This window comes from Centropristis striata, chromosome 3 (assembly GCF_030273125.1).
Source record: "Centropristis striata isolate RG_2023a ecotype Rhode Island chromosome 3, C.striata_1.0, whole genome shotgun sequence".
NCBI lineage: Eukaryota > Metazoa > Chordata > Actinopteri > Perciformes > Serranidae > Centropristis > Centropristis striata.
Genome location: NC_081519.1, coordinates 13,984,644 through 14,000,096, shown reverse-complemented (window position 1 = coordinate 14,000,096; position 15,453 = coordinate 13,984,644). Strand labels below are relative to the sequence as shown.

Sequence of the window (15,453 nt, the reverse complement as noted above, 5' to 3'; positions counted from 1 at the left end):
GGGATCTTTTTAACAATAAACAATAAACAATAAACAATGCCTGATGAACATTAAGCTTCGCTGGACTGTGTTTTTTTACTTCAGCGTCCTGTTCTTACTATTATTAATATTATTAATTTTTTATTAATTTATCCCATATGCCTAACTGGGGACATTTTTTGCCTTTTAATTACTCCATTATTTTGGCTGGGTTGATACATAGGGCATACACTTAGGCAAGGGCTTTATTTTATTTAGGAAATTCAGCTCCTAAAAAAGTCCATAATAAACTAAGTAGCCAAAATACAGATACTCAGACCTGAAAGACAAACATATCCCCATGCAAACCTATTACATTTACTACCAAAATGTTTAATCAAAATGCCATTACAACTTATAATCATGCATTCTATTGTATCAGGTTTACAAACTAGAGCACAGGCTTCAAAACTATTTTTTACTGTATTGAGCAGTTTTCTCATGTTTGCCCTATGGGGCAAATACATGCTATTTTCCTGGTTTCCATGTGTGTTATTGCTGATGTGTTATGAAGCACTGCAGTGTTTGATCTAAAACATCAAAATCATTGTTGCTGCTAATCATTGACATTTCCCAGGCTGTGGAAAAGGACCCATAGTTTTTAGTATACAGAAAATAATCACGTTTGTGTTTTTTCACATTTGTGTTTTTAAAAAACAACAGTGGCATTATGTACACAACTGGCATTAAAAGGGTTTTACATTCTGAAAATTAATGAATATTTGGTATATGATCAGGACAGGGAAAATAATTTAAATACATAGCATTTTAAAAGCTGTTTTGTTTGTCCTCAAAGGACACCAGAGCAACGTTTTTCAAATTATTTAAAGAGACACAAGGGTTAATTATATTATAAATGTGACATTTTGACACTGCATCCTAAAACAGCCATTACCCATTCACCTACACAAAACTTCTGGTGCAGAAACAAGTGTAACAACGCGACCCCCCGTCCCAAAGAAGCCAGTACACAGGAGGACATGTGACCTCTTGGATTTTTTTCTTACTTCTGTTCCCTTTTGGTAGATAAAAGCTTCATCTGATTCCTCCCTTTGAAACAAATGCTTGACCTTTACCCATCTCTTTTCATGCCTGGCTGAACCTTGACCCCTTGCGACCCCTAAAAAGTTAACGCTGCAGGTTAGATAAAAAGCCAGGTTGGTAACCTTACTGCTGGCTACATCAAGTCTTTGCCTCAGTATAATTTTTCCCAAACCCTTCTTTTCCCCCTCACTTTCCCTTGCACTCCTCATTCATGTTTTTCATTTTAAAACCTCTCACCCATCCGTAACCCATTTTAACCACTTTTTCTCTCTAAATGCTTCCACCCTTTCCCATCCTTTCTCTTGTCTAAAGTTTATAAAAACAGATGTTATGAAAGATCTTCAACAGCTTCCCTGGTAACCCATTCCCCTGTCTCTGAACCCAACTCTGGCTGTCAAGTCTTGAGCCAAAACACACACATGCATGCATGCACACCCACCACAGACACGCTCACATACACACACAGATGCTAACTGGGACCCCCGGGGGCTTGGCTGGTTCGCTGTCCACCAGAATGCCTGTCCTGGCGGGGGTTTATGGCCCCGGTGCTAACTGATTAGCTGCAGCGATGTTTGAATGTAGAGAATGTGTGTGTGGAAACAAGAATTTAGCACAGATTAAGCCTCAATAATTCTCTCTGATTCCATATCAGAGGGAGGGGAATTCAAAAAAGAGAAAGAAAACATACAGACGCAAAGACAGACAAACAGAGAAATGAGAGAATGCATTTCTGTAAGATCTCTGCCTTCCTCTTTGCTAAGCTCCAAAAGCTCTGAAAGGGGGATACAAACACACACACACACACACACACACACACACACACAGACACAGACACACAGACACACAGACACACACACACACACTGTTTACGCTGTAAAAGAATCCAGTGAGGGACACAAAGAGAGGACAGGTTATTTCGACGGGCTACGGCGATCACAACAACATGACCAGCTGTGTGTGAACAGCGCTTCAGACTGCCGTTTTTCTCAATTCGGAGAAAGGAGAATTTAACACATGAAAGGCAAAGGTAAGGGATAGGTAGCCTGCTGCCTCTGCCTTATCGAATGCTGCAGCTGTGAATGTGTGTGTGTGTATGTTCTAGTCTCAAACAGCAGCAGTATTAGTATTACATCAAAAGTTGTGTGTGTGTGTGTGTGACAGACAATTTTACCTTGAGGAACTTGTAAAGCAGGAAGGTGAACCAGTTGGTGAGCATCTTCTCAGCGACTGACTCCGTCCTGGGAGAGAGATGAAAGGAAGGGGAGGAGAGGGGGGAAGGTGAAGGGTGAGAGTGAGAGGGAAATAATAGAAAAAGAAAATTAGAGAAGAGGGGAATGAAGAGTAAAAAGGGGAAAGAAAACAGGTCTTTTTTTTTGCAAGCACATGAACCTCTGCACAAGACACTGGGAGGTTTTGGAGTCATCCCAAACTGCTTCTCCCTGTTTCAACAAGCTCACCCAAACAAGCCCCCCCACCCCCTGGCTACGATCTCTGGGCATTAACCAACACTTTCATCATAGGGGGAAAAGGCATTTAAGACACGCTCCACATCAAAGAGAACACACGGCATTATCAGTCGTTGTGCGGTTAGCCTTCAAACAACCGAGCCCTTTCCCTTGCTCTCCTTCACTCCCCCCCACCATCACATGCAAACAAATTAACTTGGCAAAACAAACCCCTCCATTTCTTTCATTGTTTCACGTTCCCCTCCTCTCATTTTTTCCCCCCTCCAAGCAAACCCACTCGTCTTCATTAAAAATACAGCAATTAGTATAATTCGCTAACTTCTCCCGTTAATCACAAACCTGCCGTGTAATGAGGGGAACCCTCCGCACGTGCACGCTCTTGAGCAGACACACGTGAACAACCGGCGAATGAAAACAGAGCAATTAAAAGGCATTGTAATTAACGGACTTATTGCGTCTAATTTGTTAAACAGCTGAAAGGGAGACCGACACTAAGGGTATGTGGAGGGGAAAAAAAGAGATTATTTCTCCCTCTCTGTCATCATCCTCGCATTTACCTCCTCGCTTTCCACCGTCCTTCCTTTTCACATTAGGGAGAAACAGAACTGGTAAATTATCCATTCCTTGTTTTCTCTTAGATGAATGGGGGGTGCACCAGAGAGCCTTCTGCTGGGTTTCTGAGTTGTCTAACTGGGCCACGTTCCAACACTTCTTATAAATATCAGTCCTTTAGTCATTAGCAAGATGCAAAAAGGTATATTCTGTTGTGAAATGACAACATGGGGAGATATCTTCTTGTTAACTTTGCACAGAAATTCTGTTTCTTTATGACAATTGAGAAACAGTAAGCGAATAAAGGGAAAGCACAGGAAACTAGGCCAATGTGCTAGTGAAGCCAGTGAGGGCCTGTAGCAGGAACGAGACGTGAACTCCTACGCTTCCCTTTTGACTGTTGAGTGTTGTTTGATATATGTGGAGCACTTTTTTTCCATGGCTGTCAGCAAAATATGCCAGATGAAAGATGAGGCAACAGGGAACGGATGGATGGAGGACGATGGAGGCGAATACTCCTGGACAGAACACGCTTTTGGGCATGTCAGGACACGATAGTGGGCGCCTTGTAACATCATCACATTCAGGTAAAACTACGTCACGGCTCATATTGTTACAAAGTTTCGAAGTGCGCTACAGGAGGAGGGTTAATTCAGTTTCCTGGCCACACACACACACAAGGAGTCTGAGCCTATAATGTGCAAATCAGAACAAATGCACCCAATGAAAGAGTGTAATTTTACCATAGAGGATGGGAATCCACATGGGAGCAGATTAGTATGCCTTTGCTTTTCTGTGTACATGTCTAAAAATAAAATAAAAATGTTCTAAAGTCTATCTATTGCAGGAAAAAAGACCAAACCGGGGTGAACCATGTGTAATAATTGCCGAGCTTATTAACGCCAGCTCCTGAGGCTAGTGTAGTTAGCAGGGACAGCGTGTTGTGACCGTACGCCCCAAGAGGGGATTGGAAAAGGCTTCACACAGGCACACTGGCTGAGAGTCATTTATTTGATTAGATTTTTAATTAAATATCTCTCAGAGGAGAAGGAGGAGAGAAAAAAAACATAACTTTTTTTATCATTTAATGTCTAATTCCAATTTATTTGGAGACAGGCCATTTCTCTAATTGTGTCTTTCCTTAAATACGTATATCTTCTCCTGCCCGTCTGCCTGCAGTAGCTCATTTTTCCTTCCCTTCCTCCTTCTGCCTATCTACTCTCTCAACATATTGCACCTTCCTACAGCCTTTCTATTCTTCCTTCCTCCTCTCCCCCCCCCATGTTTCTCCTTCCATCAATTTGCCTGCAGCCCAGGTCTCCCTCCAGACATTTTGCCCTCTCTTTCTGCCAATCACTATTTCCCTCCTTCCCTCTGCTCCATGCACCTTTCTCTCACTACCTTTTCCGCTTTTCACCTCACATTCTTTCCCTCCACTGCTGCACATTTTCCCCTTTTTCCCCTTAACCAATCTATTCTCTCTATCCCTCAAACTCTCCCTAGTAATTCCTCCTCTTCTCTCCCCTTACATCCCCTCCATGCCTCGTACTTTTCACCTCTCTACCTTTCTCGCTGTGTGTGTGTGTGAGGGGAGAGAGCAGTGTCTGACTGCTGCTCCATTGGGAGTGTGTGTGTGCTCAGGGGTGTAATCCTCTCTGACAGGGACAAGGTTGAGGGATAGAGACGAGGTAACGTCACATAGGCCTCTAAAAGCTACAGTCCCAGTCCCCTGTCTTCCTGCTCCACAACCTCAGCTGTACCATCAAAAACAAATCGCTTCCCATTCTCACATGGTAATATCTTCTATAATTGTCATTTTTCTTCCTATTTTAGCATCATAATGATTGTAACTTTCTGTTTGGTGTTGCATGTGCATTGCCGCTACCATGACAACAGGAGGGCTCGCAAATAGGGAACAATAACAAAAAACTTTTGCTTTTTTAAAGGCTAAAAAGTCAAGGTGCCCACTTTCAGTAGGGTGTCTCTTCTCAAGGATCTATGTATGATAAACAAAAAAAAACGTAACCTCAAACTTGAACCCCCAGTGGGGAGACTATCTGTGCAGGTGTGACATGTTTTTGTGCAGACTCTGGGCAAGTTTCAACCCCCTCTCACTCCCTCCCTGTTTTCATACCTCCTGAGTAAGAGCTTCGGGTGGTTCTTGCTCTCCAGGTTTTTGTCGATGAGGTCAGACAAGAGCTGCTTGAGGACGCCCGTGGCATACTCCATCTCCCCCTGCAGCGCCGTCATGATGAGGGAGGCCACGTTGCCCCGGTCTCGCATGGAGAACGACCGCTGTGCCTCCAAGGTGCGAATGAAGGTCAGCAGGAAGTGCTTTTTGGTCAGCAGCTGGCCAAACAATGTCAGGGCCTTCTCCGTGTTAGCGGGGACCTGAAGAGGATGGCACAGAGGTGATAATGGTAGAGGAGTGTGAGGAAGGGTGGACAGAGCGGAAAGTAGTGATTGGTTGGATGTTGGGTAGAGAAAATGAAAGGGAGGCATGGATGGAAGGAGTGTGAAGGAAGCAGGAAATGGAAGTAGGATAGGAACAAGAACAGGGAGATATAGAAAAGAGTGAAGTATGAGCAGTTAAAGAGGTTAAAGAGGAGGGTGTGAGTTATAGTAGAGAAATGGATTCATGAGTGTGAGTGAGAATGAGGAATATTAGATGAAGGGTTCAGTGGCAAAAGAGCCACATGTGCACGATACACTCACAGTATATTTATCTACATACAGGGAAAATCAGCTTACAGATGCATCCATAAAACAAATGCAGGGTTTGCACTCTTGCTTTACTACCTATTATTGTCCCAATGCTCTCTTCCTCTATACCTCCCTCCATCCCTCACTGCCCCCCTCCCCTCTTTCCACCAATTCTCCTCTTCTTGCAGAGCAACGTGCAGGTCTCCCCCTCTGAGGGAGAGAAACGGAGGTTTGAAGTGAGAATGTGAGCTTCATGCTGTAATAAGAAATTGATCTGCTTGCTAGCGCACTACTGTGGCCTGTGATTGCCTGGGCCATACAAATGAAAATCCAATGTCGCGCTACACTATCCCTTTGGAATACAGTTGATAGCATGAGCAGATACTGCATGTCTCAAAGGCCCTTCCCTGCAGCCGCCACCTTACATGCATGTCAGTGGAGCATTGCATTTCCATGTGATGTATGTGTGAGAGCCTAATACATACAGAGAAATGATAGAAGTACATGTGCATGCTGCGTTACAGGGTCCACACAGCCCAGCTTCATGTGAGTGATAGAGTGCTCCTTCTTGAGAAAGGAGCAGTAGTGGAGGGGAGAGTGTTTTATTGAACGCGTGAGCATTGCTTTTTCAGGAGCCTCAAACAGGCTGGGTCCTGTAGAGGCAATCTATCACTTGTACCAAGTCTTACTGGAGCTCGGACATAGCTCACTCCCAAAAAAAAGAACCATCTCTTCACTGCATTTCATCAGACTGGAGCTTGCCCTAAGAGTTTCTCTCACCCAAGTTATTTTTTCATACTAGTTTGGGCTGGAATCCTGTTCTGCCTCAAACCTTAAAACATAAAGAGAAAGATGTTTGGTGGACAGATAGTCCACCTCTTCAAATCTTACCAAATCATTCGTTAAAACTACTAATTTGCATTTTATTAATTGAGTTCTTCCTTCATCTAACAGAAACCTTGTTAAAGCGATGTTAGATTTCTACTTGTTTTGGTCTAAATGTGGAGTTAAGATATCTCCGTGTTTAATGTTACCCTTGTAAACCCTGTGCTCATCAAACGCTAGAACAGACAGAACAAACTTTAAAAGCAATAACCCTTTTGAAGCTTTAAAAATTAGTTTGGAAAAAGAAAAAACATTAGAAATTGTGGAAAACAGATCAAACAAGAGTCATTTTTTTCTTCCAGGCATATTATTCTCCCCAACTTTTTGATTCTAACGTATTAATTACACTCAAAATGCAGACAGTTGATATATTTGGCTCTATTTTTCTTCCAATTAGTCACCAAAGTCCTTGCTTAAAAACCTTCTTCAAACAGGCCATTTCTAATAATGTTTTCCAAATATGCAAAGAGTATAACTTTAATTTATCCAGTGTGTGTGTCTGTGTGTCTGTGTGAATATAAGTGGAGCGCTCTCTACTGACCCGTACCTCCATCTCCTTGAGCACAGGATGGTCCTCAATCCCAGGAAAGAGGACCCTCATGGCGTATGTCCGGTAGTCCAGGAAGGGGATTCCTGCTCCATCCAGCTCCTGAGTGAGTTCGTGGATGTCGGTCTGAAGCTCCGCAAAGGCTGCACGAAAGAAAGAAGAAGAGGTTAAAAATATATCATGATGGTCGCTGTGTTTATAGTTTAACCCATAAGAACCCAGAGCCAGTTATCCTTAAAGGAAAGTTATGGGGGATATATATATATATATAGCACCATTTCTGATGTGTTTTCAAAAACACTATCCCTAAATGTCAAAGATCTGTGATGTGACATAAACATTACATTGGGCGCTTATAGTATTTATGTTTATAATATTTATGTGTATAATATCTCGTATTTTAAATTTAAAAAAAAACTAGACACAAATTTGCCTTTTTCTCTGCTTCTCCACAACATCTATCATAATTGTGACATTATTAGTTCCGTTTAACAACAAATTATTTTTTAGATTTGTTTTTAAGTAGCATAATAATAATAAATCGATAATAAATAAATACAAATAACCATGTGTCCTTTTGTTTATCAAAATTGTGACTTTAATTTGTTCAGGAAATATGGTCAAAACAAGTTAAATGCGATACTGGACACCGTACTAACGGATTAGAATTGTTAAATGGGTTTAAACTTAGCCTAGTAACAAAAAATAGAAGATTTAACGTGTTTGTTACACGGGTGTCACCATGGGTTCTTATTGGTTAAAGTTTTGTTTCAAACGACACAAAGAAGATGTATTAAGATGAAATGGTTGGGAATAACTTGTACTATTAAAATCCTCTCATTTTGTTTTGTTCTCAATTAATGAATAGTGTTGTCTTCCCCTCCCAAAAAATAGGGGGGAAAAAACTTCAAACACAAAAGAGAAGAATGAAAAAGATATGTCATAGTGCAAAATAATTAAACTTAAAAAAGTTGAAATTTCTTTATCTTGACTTTGAATATTCATGCCTCAGTCAACCTGATTTCCTGCAGCAGCATGTTTTTGAGCAGAAAAAGGCAACGCAGGTGAAAGTGAGGAAAGGATGGAGGCGTGTGGAGGAGTAGTGGTAAAAAGCAGCATTATGTGATCGCTCTGTGCTGAGAGCAGAGAGAAAGATGGAGAGAAGAAGGAGAGGGAGGGATAGAGGAAAGTGTTGTGGTACTCGGTGGCTTGAGGGGAGTTCAGGATGGAATCGCACACAGGAACATGAGCCTGTGAGTACACACACATTACACGCTGCCACCTTGCACACTTGTACTCCAGCAGCCACACACACACTTTTTCCGGTCCTGCCCCACAGCTGAACACATAACCTAGTGCCCAGATGATTAATGTGAGTGCATGTGTCAGTGTTTTTACACATTCTTCCATTCCCAGCGAGTGTGTGTTCTGACCCCGTTCTGTATACTCCAGTGGCTTCACAAGTCACGTCTAGAGGGAACAAATGGGATCAAATCCATTCTCTCACTCACTTCCCATACAATAGTGCATACATTTTGCTGCCTTGATTCCATTTTATAAATATAAAACTCCCTTGAGGAGAAAATGTACAGCTTTACACTTCCATTAACTCGACTGTGTGTGTGTGTGTGTGTGTGTGTGTGTGTGTGTGTGCCCTATAGTGTCACCCAAAATACACCAACACATGGATACACAACCCAAACAAATAACGAACCAAAGCCCAGACTAACAGATGGCTTGTGTCACCCTATCCCTCTCTTCCTATCTCTCTTTTTCTCCCTCTTTCTTCCCTTCAAAGTGACATCTTAGAGGTCACCTCTCTCTCCCCTATGGCTGCCTCTCCTCTGCTATATCCCTCCATCTTTCTGTTTGTTTGGCTCACACATGCCATCCATCTCTCTCTGCATCTCTAATCAGTCTCTTTTTCTCTTCCCTGCCCCATCTCTTCTCTTCATTTTCTTTTTGTTCATGTATATGTTCAATGTGTTTGCTTGTCTGCTCCTTTTCCGTTTGCGATTAATACAGTTGGTGGTTTTGACTTCCAAAAACATGATAATTGAGATAAAACGCTTATTGTGCTGCATACTGTTTCTCGTTTTTTTCTTTTCTCTACAGCCTTGCACTTTCACCCCGTTTTCACTGAGTCATTGACTCCAATGTGTTAAATATATGGAGCTCTCACTAGTTTGTGGCAGTGCACTAAAACATATTTGATCAATAAACTTTGTGCCAAATTCCTTTTTATGGAAATGCACTACCATTAAATGGTAAATGGACTGCACTTATATAGCGCTTTTCTAGTCGACGTTTCTTTATAACATTTTATACATCTATTTTATTTGTTTTTCAGTTAAATTATATATTATATATTTATTTATATATTTATTATATATTAATATAAGCTCAAGAAAGTTAAAGAATATCCTTTAAAAATAAATAAATAAATGTGTGATGTTTCCAAAGTCGATGAGTAATTGTGTTAAATAATCCTTATCTCAATATTGACCAAAATTGTAATAACAAAATCTGAAAAAAATTAAAAAATGTTCTCATATATTTTAATCATTTCCCTTCTTTTCACTCCATGTTGTCATCTTAGCTGTCTCTCTATCTCCTTCTACAGCCAAATATTTATTCAGCAGTATCTCCTGCTATCCTCATATCAACCTCCGTCTCTCTCTCTATTTTAAAATTCCTCCTTTAGTACACTTTGCGTCCCCTCTTGTTTTCCCTCTCTTATAATCTCCCGACTCATCCTTCTTCAATGCCCATCTCCCCTCCCTTTCTCCTCTCACAAGTTGTCTGCCTTATTTATCTCTCTCTCTCCGTCCCCTTCCTTCCATCTATCCTGTTGTCGTCCTCCAGACAGTGGTGACAGCGGGGGACAGACAGGGTCACGGCACCTGGACTCACCGTCACACACCCCCAGCCAATCATTGTTTGACCTGCTGTGAGAGTTTATGTGTGTGTGTGTGATTGCGAGTTAGTTGCAAAAGAGCAGGACTTGAGTGTCAGGGGGAGTGGTGTGAAGTACACACACACACACACACACACACACACACACACACACACACACAGACACAGACACAGACACAGACACAGACACACAGACACAGACACAGACACAGACACACAGACACAGACACACAGACACAGACACAGACACAGACACAGACACAGAGACACACACACAGACACACACACACACACACACACACACACACACACACACACAGACACAGACACAGACACACAGACACAGACACAGACACAGACACAGACACAGACACAGACACACACACACACACACACACACACACACACACACACACACACAGACACACACACACACACACACACACACACACACACACACACACAGACACAGACACAGACACAGACACAGACACACACACAGTCAGTCCTAGAGCAGATGACTGGCACGGTTAACAACAGTGAGTCTGCGTTACAATCTTGGGGTATGGAATCTGAAAAAAGACTTGGATAATCAGACCACATTTCTATTTCATTTTAGTTCATTCATCGTGTTCATGGTAGCCATATCTTTATCAGGAGAAGGGGTGTTTTTTTCTTTTGTGTTGTTCTAACCAATCAGTAGCAATGGACATGTCCTTCCTGTCAGGAGCTGCAGTATTGGTTGCTTGGAGCAGTTGACTTTGATATTTTTAATGTTGTTATTTCAGTCAATCAAATAACAACAACTTGTGCAGCTGTATCAATCTTATGCACGCTTGTCGACATTTTTGTAGCCTTTTCTTTTTTAGCTATTAGAGAAAGATTTGCCATTTTTAATCACGCCTACAAAGCTCTGATTGGTTGAAAGTGTTTCTCCAACTGGTGGAAACAACAGCCAATAAAACCAGAAATATGTGATTTTCTGAACACGTTTAGAGATCCGGAAAAAGGCCACATTAACCAGATAAGGATGTTCTAGGAAAACTGTTCAAAGATTAATTGTAATGAAGATGAGACACAGCAGGTCTTCTAACGGACGCTTACAGAGCTCAGGAAGTCTGGGATAAATTGAAAGGTCTTGGTTGAAATATTAATGTATTGAAATAAATCTGTTGTGTACTGCATTCACGAAGATACTGTGGACTGTGTTGACAGAACACCTCAAACTGCAAACTAGGTCAATATGTTGAATTAATTTTTGATCCATGGAGGTTTCATATTTTTAAAACTTCCCTCTAGCCAAGAAAAGCAATGTAAAATCTGTGACGTCATCAAAAATAGGAACTTGCAAGTCAAAAAATGTACTGTGCATATTCAGTAGGCTCCATACTGTGAAAGTAAACCTGGAAGCTAAAGACATTTTTTTGCGTATGTGCCAGGCGAGCAATTCTCATCGCAGTGAACAGGCGCCATCTTTGGGTTTAGCATCCAGTTCTTTTAATACATCCACAATACAGGCGAAGTCAGGGTATCTCTGCCATTGCTGCATTAACTTCAAGCATTCTTCATTTATACCTGTCCGGTATTTATTGAAATGCAACCCAGATTTAACTCGTTTTTTATACTAATAATCTGAAAATATTGAGTCTGAGCAAAACCTGAACATGCAGATCTGCTTTGGCCACCACTACAAGTCACAGTAAATTGATGTTTGAGGTTTATTAAAGCAGTGCAACAAGTGAAGTGATCTCCAATAAAAATGTATTCTGATGATCAGTATTCTCCTTCTCTTTCTCCCCATCTGCTTCTCACTCTCTTGCCAGACAAACCAGTACGAGCATCAGTAGGCTCTCACTGGATCCGTGCTGCTTCCTGCCAAATGAATATATGCTAATGTACTGGTGTGTAAGTCTCTCTGCCCCCTGCTTCAGTCGTTGCCAAACCCCTCCCGCCTCACTATCCCTCACTTTCCCACCTCTGTGCCCCGTATCTATCTAACCTCCATCTCTCCCTCCCTCTCTCAATGTGGATGGTGGTGAGGCCAGCCAGGCAGCTCTCTCATGGGGTGGAGAGCCAACATCTGGTGGCTGGCTCAGATCAAAGTACTCCTCTGGAAACACACCAACACCCACGCACACATGCATGCACACACACCGCTGCCACCTAACAGCAGGGGGACAGTTGGCAGTGAGAGGGAGGGAGAACTAGAGAGTGAAAGAGAAAGCAGAGAGAGAAATGGATAGGACTATTGAATGGGAGTTGTGCAGCTTTTGAGGTAAGCTGCGGCGAGGGAAAGATTTACAGAAAGTTATTTGGGGACATGGGAGTTATTTGGGGAGAAAAATGAGAACCAAGAAAGGAGAAAGATGAAAAGAAAGTAGGAGAATGAAGGCATTGTGAAAGTTGAGGTTTGAGCGGGTAGTGTCACACCCCTCTTGTGACCTGGTTTAGGTCCAAACTCACCTTCCTTGCACTCGAGGGCAACCCTGGACTCCAGGTTGTCCATCTGCAGCTGCAGCCGCTTGAGGGTGCGGTCGGCATCCCGTGACTTCCTCTTATAGGCGATCAGCACCACAATGATGACCAACAGGAGCAAGCCGCCGCCTCCTCCGATACCGATGATGGCAGGCAGGGTGAGCAGGCTGTCTGAGTAGATCTGCAGAGTCCCCGGTGAGTATTCAAAGCCTCCAACACGCACCTAGCAGACGAACACCAACAGGAAAGTTACATTCTCTTGACACTACATAAAACAAATCTGCGGGTCTGTTGGCAGCGGTATTTGACAGGCTTCCAAGCTGAAGCTGAAACCAATTTCATTAACAGTACCATAAAGTTGAAAATAAATTAGATATTGCTACCACAATTGGAGCTGTCTACTACCCATGCTGTGAATACCATACTAAAACATTATTTTGGCTTTTTAAAATATTTTTTTTATCTACAAGAGCTACAGTTGATTTAATGGCAATTTTAGGCCTACACCTGGCCACAACCTCTATAAATCCACTGTGATAAAAAAAATTCAAGGTGCCATGTGCCAGCGTTAAATCCCACATTGCATTTATACGGGTAAACCAAGCTGGGCAGAGTTGAGCCAAGTGCATTCCCCCAAAACCCTTTATATCTGGGTTGGGGGAGGCAACATCTGTGCCCCGGGGCTGTCTTTGGAACCAGTGAAACAAGAACAGTCACACCCATCTGACTTTCAAATATATCACATCAAACAACTCTGGTTTGCAGACCACATGAATAAAAACAAACAAACAAACAAACAAATGTTGGGATATGTTTTTTTCCTCAGTCCTCTTTTTTTTCTTTTATTCCATATTCAACTGGCTTACGTCTATGGAATATCAAATGGAGGAGGGTAAAAATAGATACAGACCTCTCACGCCCACTAGCCATTTTTGGGGGTCTCTATTGAATATCAATACTGTTCAAATCCCAAGGAGGATGCCAGCTAAACGAGACCGAGCAAAAGCTTCTAAGACTTAAATGCAGTTGCAAACACCGCCAACGGTGACAGGATGTGCGTGCAGCTATATGAATAGGGATGAGAAATCTAAAGTAATTAAAGAGATTTAGGTCTGATGGATGGGGAGGAAAGAATGCGATGAATGAATGAAAAGGCAGGAAGTGGACTGGGGGGATGTATTCATCCAAGCCACAGCTGAAACAGAACTGAGAACAGGAGATATAGAAGAAGACGAGCTGAGCGGCTGAAAGACGTGAAAGCCAGATGTTACAGAGGTGGCAAGAAAAAAATAAACAAGTGGGATGGTAAAAAAAAGTAGAATTTAACTTAGGAAGGGATGTTACTCATTTTCAGATTTCGCATAGCTGTATCCAAAACACAAACTGTATAAAAGAAGTGGACGTAGTCTCTGTGACGTCACTTAATGGTTTGTGGACTACAATTTTGGAGCCTCAAATTTGGTTTGGTGATTTTGTCCATGTGTCATCATGTTTTTTTGCTATAAATGACCATATGGTACCGTCTTGTCAATCATAAGGTAGCCCCGCCCTAAAGCATACCTGGCTTTATTGCTTTTTTTTTTTACTTTAAATAGGACCATCATTTACAAAATGAACATCATGCTGTATTGAAGAAGACTTGAAACTAGTGATTGAGACCATAAACTCATCAGGAAAATGTTAACTGGTGGTAATAAACCAAGTGAGAAGTAGGGTCATTTTCTCATAGACTTTTATATGATTGTACTTCTATTTGTAACCAGTGGAGTCGCCCGCTGCTGTTCATTAGAAAGAATGCAGGTTTAAGGCACTATCACATTGGCTACACTTTTCAGGCCCAGAGGTTGCTGCTTGATCCAGAAACCTCCCCTAGATGGGTCGATGCTTTGCTCCATGTGGCAAATCAAGTTAACATAACGAAGAAAGACACATCACGCAATGGGAAAACATTCAACAAACTAATGTAGGAATATTTTAAAGTTTTACTTACAGTGACTTTGTGTTCTCCGGTCAGGTTGGGCCATTCACACAGCAGCTGGCTCTCAGACAGGGTGAGAACGCAGGGCGTCTCTCCGATCAGCACTGTGTAGTTCAGCTTAGAGTTTCCTGGGGCTGCAGGAATGAGGTTGCGGCCCTGGAAACAGACACATGCATGTTTTAGTAACTCACGTCAGGTGTATGTCTAAGGTTATCCACACAAATAGAATGATAATCATAAACACATAAGGATTCACTCTGTGATGTATGCTGTAGAAAACAATACTTTCTGAATGGCTAGCAGGTATCCGTCAACAGTTCAGCCACAGCTCTAATCAATGTGCAAGGTACTTTAAACTGCAGGTAGCCATAGCAACAGTGCTCCTGCACTGTTCAATGGAAGAAACACTGCACAGAACTGATTGATTTGGCATCAAAATATGAGAATCCTGTGTACATTGTACCAACTAATTACCATGTCTAAAACATTGCTCTATAGTTAAAAATGTGACTTGGACTAAATTTAGCCAATCAGCAATCAGATTGTTTTATCCAGATCTGTTGGCCAAGGTAAGTCAAGAGGCTGTGAAAATGTGTTGGTTGTCTCCAATAAATACATTCTCCAGAAATCAGCTTCTCCACTCCTTTCTCACCTTTACCTACCCCCCCATCCTAACTCACTTTGTGTGCTTTGCGGAGTCGGAGGAAATGATTGCTGGAAAATCTCGATGAATGTCTAATTTCTCTGCAATTATTTAATAAGATGCCGTTTCTGTGCTGCTTATTTCTGCAATTCTTTACCCGGAGCACGGTAGAGCAATCAGAGCTTTTCATTATAGAATTATATTTAAAGTTACAGGAGAGAAAGGC

The 15,453-nt window shown here is 41.9% G+C and overlaps 1 protein-coding gene across 1 annotated transcript in view; it reads right to left on the bottom strand.

Annotated features, from left to right (window-relative positions):
* Positions 1–15,453, bottom strand: part of LOC131968168 (plexin-A1-like) — a 213,803-nt gene that overhangs the window by 14,548 nt on the left and 183,802 nt on the right. The window contains exons 19-23 of the mRNA XM_059328924.1: positions 14,597–14,740; positions 12,595–12,829; positions 7,216–7,358; positions 5,215–5,471; positions 2,234–2,300 (exon numbers count right to left, since the gene is read on the bottom strand). Coding sequence (XP_059184907.1) covers positions 2,234–2,300; positions 5,215–5,471; positions 7,216–7,358; positions 12,595–12,829; positions 14,597–14,740 — 846 coding nt within the window. The remainder of the gene's footprint in view (positions 1–2,233; positions 2,301–5,214; positions 5,472–7,215; positions 7,359–12,594; positions 12,830–14,596; positions 14,741–15,453) is intronic.